We start from the raw sequence: 13,023 nt of genomic DNA on the forward strand, positions 1-13,023 counted from the left end.
TATTATAAAAAAAAAAAATTAGCTGTAAAACACGCACAGAAACTGAAGCAAAGTAGTTTGTGCACTTAGCACAGCATGATCAAACAAAGGAGTTGGATCTAGATGTGAGAAAACCACTTGTTACAGTAACTACTACAGCAGGGGAATCGATCAAAGAGCATTGTGAGGAAAACAAATTGTAACACAAAAATCCACAATAATCAAGTATTTGAAGACTAATTCAACTGAAACGATGGAAAGAAGTGGACGTCACAGGAAAATTACGACTATAGCATGTAAAATTGTTCGAGCAGCTCGCAAACATCCACCATTAACAGCCAAGGATTTAAAGAAACATCTGGTATAGCAGCGTATGAAATAACTGTACAAAGTCATCTAAACACAAAGGCTTATACGCAACCTTAATGTTACCCACATTTGACAACAATTTAATGATAATAAAAAGTGTCTTGAATGATCCATTTAGTTAAGGGTGTCAATACTTCTGTCTGCAACTTCATGTGTAAGCGTGACATCTCCCTGATTGTGATATATAAGCACAGCAAGACTATAAACATCAACATGACTACACATGTGTAGAAATTATTACCAGACTATACTTCTAACTTGTTTGTTATAAGCATTTGTTTTTATTTGAAAAGTTAGTTTTAATATAACGTTTGCATTACAGTTGTGATCATTTAAGCTGTTCTACTTTATTTGCCTTACTTTTCAAAAGGTATTCATACTTAAATGCATATACAGTATTACTGATAACAAAGGAACTTGCTATATCTAATTATCAGAAACAACCAATCTGCAGACCTGCTTTGAGAAATGACAAGCTCCATCCCAGGATGATGCCAATGATCTGACAAACACTGTAGGAAGTGGCAACACATACAATGAGGGTGTCTACAGGTAACCGGGGTCTGAGGCAGGTAGGTAAGTTTCTGCTTCAAGTAATTCTAAATTAACTACATTCAGTAACATTGTAAGGTGGTGTTTGAATTAGGTGACGTAGTGTGTGATTAGTACCAGGTGAGTGTGGTTAAATTGAAAAGAAGTTGATTTGCTATTTGATTGGTTTCCACACAGTTTAGTTTTTTCTTTTCCCACCGAGTTGTTATATTAAATCAGGCAGGCTATTTCAGCACCAGCAAACCGAAGAGCCTCAACAAGAGCCGGGAGTCTAACTGTGGGAGTCCAGCGAGGGGAGGCCTGCGCCGAGACGCTGTTCGAATAGACCCAAACCTAACAGCGTGCTGGAAGATGGATGCCATCTACTAGTATGGTCTGTACCCTCCACCCCACCTCTCCCACTGTACCCATTTGTCTCGCCTGTCCTGCTATGACCGTCTCCCACATCCCTGTTCTATCCTCTCGCCCTCTCACCACCGCTGCTCCTCCAACCTCATCCCTCTGCCTCCCCCCCCCCCCACCCCACTTTCTGGTGCACTCTGGAACTGTCAGTCTTCTGCTAACAAAGCTGATTTAATCTCTGCCTTTGCCTCCCACTTCTCTCTCTATTTCCTTGCTCTCACTGAAACCTGGCTGTCCCCTGATAACACTAACTCCTGCCGCCCTGTCCTCTCTCTACGTCCTGTCCCATACCCCGCATCTCACTGGACGGGGAGGTGGGACTGGTCTTCTCCTCTCTCCCTCCTTACTCTTTTCTGTCCCCTCGGACCTCTCCTCACTCTCTAACACATTTGAATTTCATGCTGTCCAACTAAGCTCTCCTTGTCAACTCCTGCTAATTGTACTGTACCGCCCCCCTGGACCTCTCGCTCACTTTCTCGATGAATTCGACTATCTACTCTCCTCCCTCCCCTCTCTGTCTACCCAAACTGTCCTGTTAGGTGACTTCAATATCCATCTCTCCAACCCCAGCCACTCTGCCGAATTCCTCCCTCTCCTTCACTCCTTCGACTTGTCTCTTTCCATCCCCCCTACCCACAAAGCTAGCTATCAACTGGACCTCACCTTCTCCAGGGCCTGCTGCCCCTCCACCTTCTCTGTCACCCCCCTGGACCTCTCTGATCACTATTTCATCTCTTTTCCTCTGTCTCTCCCCTCTCTCTCTCTGCTCCTCCTACCCCCACTGTCACCTCTCGCCGTAACCTCCGCTCTCTCCCCCTCTGTCCTTGCCTCCACTGCTCTCTCTCACATCCCTCCTATCGACTCCTCACAACTCTGTAGACTCTGCTACCTCCTCCCTCACCTCCTCCCTCGACTCCCTCTGTCCCCTCCCCTCCCCTCCCGACCTGCTCGCCCCTCCCCTCCCCTCCCCAACCCAACCCAACCCAACCCAACCCAACCCAACCCAACCCTGGCTCTCCTCTGCGCTCCGCTCAACAAGAATCGCACTGTGATATGCTGAAAAGAAATGGAAGAGAACCAAACTCCCTGCTGCCCTAGACCTCTACTGCACTCTCCTCTGCTAAATGTACTTATTTCCAATCTGTAATCCAAGCCTCCACTAACAACCCACGTAAACTATTCTCCACCTTCTCCTCCCTCCTAAACCCTCCCCCCTCTATCTCCTCTGATGACTTTGCCTTTCTTCTCTTCTAAAATCTCAGATATCCGCAAACTCTAACACCTCTTCCTGCCCCACACCCCCTCCTGCTCCAACCCCTTCACCCACTGCATCCCCTACTAACTCTCCCTCCTTCACCTTCTCTCCCCTCTCGACTCTGACCTCTCCTCCCTGCTCCAGGGTCACAAACCCACCACATGTGCTCTGGACCCCCACCTCTTTCAAGCTGCTGTTCCTACTCTACTTCCCTTCATCTCCTCCCTTCTCAACATCTCTCTCCTTTCTGGTTTCTTTCCCTCTGCCTTCAAAAAAGCCTCTATCACTCCCCTCCTCAAAAAAACCTACCCTCGACCCCACCTCCCTCCAGAGCTACCGTCCTGTCTCCCTCCTATCCTTCCTCTCCAAAACCCTCGAGCGGGCTGTATACCGCCAGCTCTCTGCTTCCTGTCCAACCACTCTCTGCTCGACCCTCTCCAATCTGGCTTCCGCTCTGCTCACTCCACTGAAACCGCCCTCCTGTCTGTCACCAACTCATTAAACTCTGCCCGAGCTGCCTCTCTCTCCTCTATCCTAATTCTCCTCGACCTCTCTGCTGCCTTTGACACTGTCAATCACTCTATTCTACTATCCTCTCTCGCTGACCTGGGAATCTCTGGCAGTGCTCTGGCCTGGTTCTCCTCCTACCTCTCCAACCGCACTTACCAGGTAACCTGGCGTGGAGCAACCTCCACACCTCGCCCTCTCTCAACAGGAGTCCCCCAAGGGTCAGTCTTGGGTCCTCTCCTGTTCTCTCTCTACACCCGCTCCCTGGGCCCCCTCATCGCATCCTATGGTTTCTCATACCATTTCTATGCTGATGATGCTCAGATTTTCCTCTCCTTCCCCACCTCTGACTCCACCATCCCCTCCCGTATCTCTACCTGTCTGTCTGCTATTTCCTCCTGGATGCACTCGCATCACCTCAAACTCAGCCTCTCTAAATCTGACCTCCTCTGATCTCTCTATATTCGTTCCTCTGGAATCTACCACACTCTTTCCCTCCTCCTCAGCTAAGAACCTCGGAGTCACCCTGAACCCCTGCCTCTCATTCCCAGCACATCTCCACTCTGGCACGCACTTGCCGATTCTTCCTGAGCAACATACGAAGAATCCGACCCTTCCTCACCAACTGCACCACCCAGCTCTTGGTCTAGGCCCTGGTACTCTCTCGCCTAGATTACTGCAACTCCCTCCTGGCTGGCCTCCCTGTGTCCGCCACCCGTCCGCTCCAGCTCATCCAGAACTCCGCTGCTCACCTGGTGTTCGCTCTGCCTCGCTTCTCCCACGCAACTCCACTGCTCCACTCACTCCACTGGCTGCCGATCACCGCTCGCATCCAGTTCAGGACTCTTGTACTAGCCTACAGATGCCTTGACCAGACTGCACCCAGCTACCTCCAGACCCTCATCTCTCCCTACACCCCCACTCGACCTCTCCGCTCCTCCTGCACTAGAAGACTGGCTCTACATCCTCTACGCTCCCCTGCGTCCAGAGCCCACTCCTTCTCCACCCTTGCCCCGCAGTGGTGGAATGACCTTCCTACAGATGTCAGGACTGCCCAGTCCTTGCCGACCTTCCGGCGCCTCCTCAAAACTCACCTCTTCAGACAGCACCTGTACAACTCCTTTTCCCCCCCCCCCCCCTTGGACTTTTCCACATTTTATTGTGTTGCAACATGGAATCAAAATGGATTTAATTAGGAGTTTTTGCCACTGATCAACACAAAAAAGTCCATAATGTCAAAGTGAAAAATAAAAACTACAAAATTGTTCTAAATTAATTGCAAATATAAAACAGAAAATAATTGATTGCATAAGTATTCACCCCCTTTGCTATGACACACCTAAATAAGCTCTGGTGCAACCAATTGTCTTTAGAAGTCACATAATTAGTTGAATGGAGTCCACCTGTGTACATCATGAAGCCGAAAGAATATTCAAAGCAATTCCGGAATAAGGTTCTTCAAAAGCACCAATCAGGGGTAGGATATAAGAACATTTCCAAGGCATTGAATATCCTCCGGAGCACAGTAAAGTCCATTATTAAGAAATGGAGGGAATATGGCACAACTGTGAATCTGTCTAGAACAGGCTGTCCTCAAAAACTGAGTATCCAGGCGAGAAGGGCACTAGTCAAGGAGGCCACCAAGAGGCCTATGGCAACTCTAAAGGAGTTGCAGTCTTCCACAGCTGAGCTGGGAGACACTGTGAATACGGCAACAATAGCCCGGGTTCGCAAAACTGGCCTTTATGGGAGAGTGGCAAAAAGAAAGCCATTGTTGAAAAAAATTCACATCAAATCTTGGCTAGAGTTTGCCAGAAGGCATGTGGAAGACTCTGAGACCAAGTGGAAGAAGATTCCATGGTCTGATGAGACCAAAATAGAGCTTTTTGCCCTAAACGCTAAGCGCTATGTTTGGCGCAAGCCTAACACCGCACATCATCCTGAGAACACCATCCCTACCGTAAAGCATGGTGGTGGCAGCACTTAACCTCCTCTGCGTTTGTCGTCCACTTTCTTCCAGTTTTCAACACAGGTGCTGCCTCCCTTACGCATTTGTCGCGTGACTCTACTAATGTCATTTCCAGTCGGACCTTGGCGCACTTAAACTCCTCGGTTAGAGCGGAGACTGGTAGCTGCAGTATTCTTTTACCATAAAGTCCCACTCTGCTGAGGCAGCGTGGAACTCCCAACCATTTCCTGATGTATGAACTGATTAAAGCTTCCAGCTTCTCTACTGTTGTCAAAGAAACCTCGTACACAGTCAGTGGCCACAGCAACCTCGGCAGTAGACCAAACTGAAAGCACCAGAGTTTTAGTTTGCCTGGTAAAGCGCTGCTGACTATGCTTTTCAACCCTTCCACTGCTTGTTGTCTAACTTCCCACACGAACTGTGTCCTTTAGATCCCCGTCGTACCATCTCCCAAGACTCTTCACTGGCTTCTCAGACACTGTTGATATTGCCTCACCATTAATGAAGAACGTTTTTTACTCAGTCCTGTACAATTATATATATATATAAAAAACTTGCTTACTATCTATGTGAAGATTTTGTTTCAGTTTCTCTTGGAGAAATTACATACAAGCAGGTAAATTACAGTGAGAAAAAAATATAACCGAGTAGGATACATTTTAGTTTTAACAGAAATCAAACCAATATTCAGAGGTAATATTTTTCCTTAAGAAAAACTGCATCACACTCAAATACCGTTCTCTCTCCTCTTATTGTCCCACCCCATAGAAACCAATACACACTCCTGATTCGCTGGTATGTACTCCCCTGACCTCCCAACTCCCACCTAATAGGCTCTCATTAACTGTCAGTAAATGTACTGTATTCAAGCCCCAAAAACACGAGTATAGTGCTGCAGATCGGAGCCTCTCATGGCGCAGTTTCAAAAAATGCCTTAAATCATTTAAAAATATTGTAGTGTTTGTAAAGCATAGTATTATTAATAAAAGGCCGCCTCGTATAATCGCCACCCTCGTTTAAGGGCTGCAGTCATTTTGATCAATTTAAAAAAATGCTGCGGCGCCAAATTGAAGTAATACAGTATTTGCAAATTGTTCCCACTTGTCTCCACCTTTAATGCAAAGAGTTCTGGGACTTCAGCACAAAAACACTTCCACAAAACCTCCCACTTCTCAAAATCTTTTGCAACAACTATATACATATGGGTATAGCTTGCCAGCTGCCAGCAACACAACAGTGCAGCGAGTGCACGGTCAGACTCGCTACACTGCCCCCACCTAAGGGCCGAACGTCCCGTTGGCCCCCTTAGTCCTGAACACAGTCCTGCAGCCAGAGAGGCGGGCAACAATTGCACATGCCCCATTGCTCTGCAGGTGAAGTGGGGTGGTCCGGGTGGATTCCCAGCCAGGACACACCTCGCCAAAACTCACTCAAAATTCCTCCTCTGGTCACTGTGGAGATCCTATGGCACCTCGAACTGGCTGAACATGCCATCCAAGAGTGTGTCGGCACAGATGGCTGCGCTCTGATCCAGGATGGCATAAGCCCCGGGCCATTTTGTGAAACAATCCACGGCCACGAGAACGAACCAGTTGCCTGTCTTGGAATGTGATAATGGGACAATTATATCCACTGCAACGGTGCCCCCACTGGGTACTGCTAGTGTGGGTCGTGGGAACACTCTAGGGGGCCATTCTTGGCGTGCAGGCGTAGCAGCGATGGCAGAAGGTCCCAGTAGAAACGCTCCCGCAGGTGGCCCAGGGTGCACAGCCTGTAGCACCGTCTCCCGGAGAGCTTGGGGGACCACCATCTGCCAGACCCCACTGTCAAAGATCGTGGTCTGTATCACTGGCTTAAAGCATGCAGCAGTGAAAGGGTTATTTAAGAAAATCAAAGACAGCTGTGTACCAAATATTAAGAATTATATGCAGCTGTATTTCAAGTCACATGACCTAAAAATAGCAGCCATATTAAAATCGGAGATAAATTTCCATTTTAGCAACACATTTAACATGCAGGGTTTATGTAACATGGCAAATATGAAATCACTACCTCAGACGGTTCTGAGATACAAGGCTTTGTCACTGTAAAAATATAAGTTGCCAGATTAAATGGTTTAAGATACTAGTAGTCTTAGTAGCAGTGTGCCTAAAAGAATATAAGCACCCCTTATGATAAAGATTTTTTAAATTACACAAGTGCTCATTTTTATCACATTACCACATAGTGCAGTCAAGGCATAGCATCCAAGACGTAGTCTCTTTGTATGCAGTACAATCAGATTCACTTCTCAAGATGCAGATGGTTTTGCCAGTGTTGTGTGTCCATGTTGCCTCCCAGGACATTCCAGACATTATTACGTACAGAAATCATTAAAAATAGCCATAAATCTTGTGCCCCCTCATTTCACTGTTAACACATGAAAATTATTACAGAAAAACAACTATTTAAAATCACACATCATTAATTTCACTTTCTTATACATTTTGTTTCCTTATATTTCTACATATCTTGTTAAACACATACAATTTTATTGGCATTTATTATCTTTAATAAAAAATTGTAAAGAATTACAAATACAAAAGTTTGGGGATTTAACATGTAAATCCACCCTTAAAAGATGGGTTTAAAAAAGGAATTCTGATTTAATAATTTAGCATTTTTTTAAATTAGAAACATTAACTACGAATAAAAGGGTATCAAATTGTAAGATTATTGCTGTTTATTAACAATTACCCATAACTAAGTGGAAATACAGGGTTCAAAGAATAACCTTGGAGGTTGCCAGCCGCATCAACTACATAGTGAGTGCATTATCGAAAGTTTTGTTTGTTAATTGGTATGGTCTCTGGAACTTAATAGGTTTTTGCTTTTCAGTGTCCTGCAGTCAGTTCATAGCAGCTGTCTTATTTCCTCACTTGGCTCAAGTGTGCAAAACCTGTACAAAAAGAAAATATCCTTAGTTTACTGTATATTGTGGGAAAACTGAGTGCTATATTTGAAACAAATAAAACAGGCCACATGAAGTAGTGAAAGTAGGTATTGTTTACTAACATACCTAACCTTGTTTTCAGAATAGAACATTAGATGCATAGTGTAGTTTTACAATCCCTGCATCACAGAACCGACAGCTTCTGGAGCGCGGCCGCAGCGGCCATATTTGTAACTTATGGAGCTAAGCTTCCAGGACTAAATATATGATCTATCTATTCAGATTTTTTATGCATTTAATACAATTTCCATGTTATCTATTTATAATGAAACAATCCAACATCATGTTGGAATAAACAAACATTTATATAATTTTCCAGAAAGAAACAAACACTACATTCTGCTATTTCATTTGGTGTCTTCAATCACCACTGGGAAAAATAAATAAAAAATCCAGGTGCATGATAAATTCAAATTGTGATAAATCAATAAACAACAACAACAACAACAACATGCTTTTAAGCAATTTTCCTGTTTAAAAGCAGTGTCCCAAAATATTGCTTATCTTTGATGGAAAGATTGTTTCTTAACCTTAAATAGTCTTCTCTGTACTTTATAGAGCAAAAAGAATTTAAATGTAGTTTAAATACCCAGTTCTTTCTACGTTGTTAGACATTAGTAATAATTGCCACTTTGAAGAAATGGTGTATGGGGTATTTCTCATACCTATAGATTTGTCATTTCAAACTAAAAAAACAGAGCACATTTTATGGGAAACACACTGTACATAGCAAATGAATACAAGCTGTGATGGCCACTTACATGTCATACACATGCCCCACTGGGTTGGAGGAGTTGGTGGATCTCAGGTATGCGATCCTTGTCTGTACCCTCCCTGGCTGCTGCTGCCTCTTCTTCCTCCAGCTGTAATCCATTTCAAAACAAACAGGAACTACAATCAGAATCCACACAAGAAAGAGTAGCAATAATACACTCAAAAGTCCTTATGGATATGTTTTTAATTGAATCTCAAGACAAACATCTAAAATGTGTACAAATATACATATATACAATCATACTAGATTTGCCTTGCTCTATTATTATTTGTTTATTTAGCAGATGCCTTTATCCAAGGCAACTTGGAGACTAGGGTGTGTGAGCTATACATCCGTTGCAGAGTCACTTAATTATTATGATTATTTATTAGCAGACACCCTTATCCAGGGCGACTTACAATTGTTACATTACATTATTTTTACATACAATTACATTTTTATACATTATTTTTACATACAATTACCCATTTATACAGTTGGGTTTTTACTGGAGCAATCTAGGTAAAGTATCTTGCTCAAGGGTACAGCAGCAGTGTCCCCCACCTGGGATTGAACCAACAACCCTCCGGTCAAGAGTCCATTGCACTAACCACTACTCCACACTGCAGCCATGTGTGTGTGTAATTAAACAATATTTAATGTATTTTATATTTACTGCAAAAGCTCAAGTAAATCACGTGAAGAGTAATCAAATAAAATACAACCATTTATGATACAAAAAAAAAGGTTAAATATAAAAAATAAATATAATACGAATAAATGTCAATAAACACGCAAACGTAACTTTCAGTAAGTAGAACAAGAGCAATCAAATAAAATACAACCATTTATGATACAAAAAACATTGACAACTATATAAAATAAATATAATACGAATAAATGCCAATAAAAAAGCGAACGTAACTTTCAGTAAGTAAAATACAGAGATGTTTTACCCTATCCTCTCTTCGCATCACGAAACTTAATCGTCACGTGACTCGTATGCGGATATGTCACATGACTCAGGGGGGTGAAATTTGGCAGGGGGGTAAAATTTGCCATGACAGCGGCACATTCAAATTTCAAACTGTACAGACACGGAGCATTTCGCTTATTTGTTTTTAAGTTACTGTCTGTTGAACAGAACACCGTTTTATTTTTAGCCGTATTTTTATTTTCATCGGCAGACGTGCTCTGGATGCAAGTGCAGTGCTGACATGTCATTTCCTAAAATTATACTAAGCGAGGTTTCGGGTAAATATATAAAGAAAAAAGGTAGTGTATATTTTAGCACTAGTACAACAAGACCATGTACGGAATTAAAATGAATGTACTATAGAAAAGTCTTTTTTTTGTAACAATTTAATTGGTTTAAAAGCAAACATCCATAAACTAATGTTAACAGAAAATAAATATAAAAAGAGAATTTTGACAAAAGCTGCCGGGAAGCACTGTCGCTGCTGATTGGTTGTTTCTACGCGCTTTGAAAAGGGAGTCTTCTCTTCCAGAATATCACTTACAATGTCATCCATCAAAAATAAAAATAAAGTTTCTAAAGAAGATGATGAGCCCAGAGCCCTAACCACTACTCCACACTGCTGCCCACTTACAATTACGTCTCACCCGAAAGACAGAGCACAAGGAGGTTAAGTGACTTGATCAGGGTCACACAATGAGTCAGTGGCTGAGGTGTGATTTGAACAGAGGACCTCCTGGTTACAAGCCCTTTTCTTTAACCACTGGACCACACAGCCTCTATGAAATTAAGTATTGCTCTTGATCACAGGTAAAGCCAGGTTATCCCCCTTCTCCATTAAAAATGGAGGGTGAGGGAAAATAGGTATGTGAATTTCATCATCCATCCTGGAAGAAACCCGACTACAGGTAATTGTATCTTCTTTCCAGCCCAAAATTAACCCCACAAATGAATCTCTATACCAAATACAAGGGGCACATTTTAGCTTTATTCAACAATGAGCCGAGACATCCAGATCATTGTGCTTTTAGAAAGTGAAGAGTGAGCAAGTTTTTTTTTTTCTTTTTTTTTTTTTTGCAAAAGTCAATTTTTCAAAGTTCATAGCACATTTGAATACAGTCTATAGCAATCCACAAATCATTTGCTTGGGAGACCAAGAAACAAAGAGTTGGCATGATGTTCTAAACTCCTTGTTCCTAGTGATGTTGTAAAGCCCTTTTCACATCCAGAAGATGACGTTTCTTAGAGCTTAGTTGCCCGGGAGGAGAGTATAATGGATACTCCATGTCATATAAAACTTTGCATACTTGTCGGGTGAATGGCATATTACGTGGCGCTCATCGGGGTTCTGGGTGCTCCGTTTCTCCGGGGTCAATCCCTGGAATACTTTTAGTTTCTAGGAGACGTTGGACTGTTACAAATAAAAGCCAGGGAGTAAATCACTCTAACCTAAGGCCAATACAACAGATTTCTGAAATACCAGCTCGGAATGTTGGGACAGATGGGAAACTCTCTTCTGTCTGTATTGGTCTTCTAAATGCACGATCCATTAACAAATCGCTGCTAACTGCGGATCAAATTCTAGAACCTAAATTTGACATGCTCTGTGGCTACTCTGTCACTTTCCAGACTTGCTATTCACAAATTAGTTTATGCTATACATCGTTTGAGCACATGTTATTTACTCTCGGTACATCTTTACCTATTACTGTAGCATTAATTTGCTGACCTATAGACTCTGACTCTGCACTGAATGGTGTTTTGTCGTCATCAACTGACGAGATTTATACATCTCCACCATTTCCAATATAATTCAGGCAGTAGCAGCACTTTGAACCCATACCATTCTCTCCAAACACACCTCTCCTTTGTATACTAAAGATCTTAAAATTAAGGGACGTTGTTTGGAGCAGAAGTGGAAAACATCTGGACTTTGCATTGACCGATATCTGGAAATCACATATCAAATTATATGTGCTGTGTGGTCCAGTGGTTAAAGAAAAGGGCTTGTAACCAGGAGGTCCCCGGTTCAAATCCCACCTCAGCCAATGACTCATTGTGTGACCCTGAGCAAGTCACTTAACCTCCTTGTGCTCCGTCTTTCGGGTGAGACGTAATTGTAAGTGACTCTGCAGCTGACGCATAGTTCACACACCCTAGTCTCTAAGTTGCCTTGGATAAAGGCGTCTGCTAAATAAACAAATAATAAATAATAAAAAGTACTGTCACGTTACTATACATACTGTGATAAACTGCCCAAGCACTTTGGAAAGTATCCATTAACAATAATTTCATACAGTATATAAAAAGTGAAAGCCCTGAAAAAAAACTAAAAAACCAAACTTACATAACTCATAGCTAAAAATAAAGCACTGAAAAATGAAAATAAAAACAGAAGACCTAATTATAATACTGTATTTGGACATAGTATGTGTTCTCTATTGAAATTCAAACAAAAATATCTATGGTCTATGATTTAAAAGTGAAATCCATATTTGTAGTAGGATCAAAATGATCCTAATATGTTGGATAAAAGTAATAATTCTCTTTAAAAAAGTCTGAAAAACTCAATTACAACATTTAAATCACGATTAAAAAGTGCAAAACGGAATTATCAAAGCGAAATCCGGATCAGTTATCCCAAATCGCATGCTGACTTTTTGAAAAATCCAAGAATTACAATATAAACCCGATCAAATTCAGAAATTGGATTGCCAACGTTTTGAAAAAATCTGATGCCCCATTGCATCAGATTCTACAGTTTAACCCAACCAGTTTAGAAAGACTACTACCAGGGCAGAAGAGGAAACTTTGACGGTTGAGGATGCCAAGCCACAGGTCAGAGACCACTGGGTATACCTAGTAGCTCTGGTGCGTGGATTTTTTTCTTTGAGGCTGATAGAATCTCAAATCAGCCTTGGAACCCGTATATGTTTAAGAGCTGTTCTATTTCTGATTTGCCAAGAAGAAATATCCAAGAGGGGCAGTGTGGAAGGTGGCCTTGCTGTTGATAGGTTCCTGTGTAGGGGCAGATAAAATGGCTGCAATACTGCCATGGCTAGGAGTTTTGGCAGCTAGTGGCTATTGCGCCAGTAGCTGGAATAAGTGGCACATATAAGAGGCAGTACGATTAAGGGATAAAAAGCCTGTCTAATGCTACGGCCCCAGCCTGAGGAAACCTGGAGCAGAGAGAAAGCTGTGCAGTTTCCTCTGTGGCAAGAAGCCCACTTCTAGTGTTCCTAGTTTGTTGACCTGGCTATTACTTTGA

At 42.6% G+C, this 13,023-nt stretch overlaps 1 protein-coding gene across 2 annotated transcripts in view; it reads right to left on the reverse strand.

Annotated features, from left to right (window-relative positions):
- Window positions 1-6,947: 6,947 nt before the first annotated feature.
- LOC117403380 (keratinocyte-associated protein 3) overlaps window positions 6,948-13,023 on the reverse strand; it is a 50,747-nt gene continuing 44,671 nt past the window's right edge. For both annotated transcript variants that reach the window (XM_059024332.1, XM_034005493.2), the window contains exons 6-7: window positions 8,787-8,888; window positions 6,948-7,971 (exon numbers count right to left, since the gene is read on the reverse strand). In XM_059024332.1, the coding sequence (XP_058880315.1) occupies window positions 8,790-8,888 (99 nt within the window). In that variant the 3' untranslated portion in view covers window positions 6,948-7,971; window positions 8,787-8,789. The remainder of the gene's footprint in view (window positions 7,972-8,786; window positions 8,889-13,023) is intronic.

The sequence above is a fragment of the Acipenser ruthenus genome, chromosome 5 (assembly GCF_902713425.1).
Source record: "Acipenser ruthenus chromosome 5, fAciRut3.2 maternal haplotype, whole genome shotgun sequence".
Lineage (NCBI taxonomy): Eukaryota > Metazoa > Chordata > Actinopteri > Acipenseriformes > Acipenseridae > Acipenser > Acipenser ruthenus.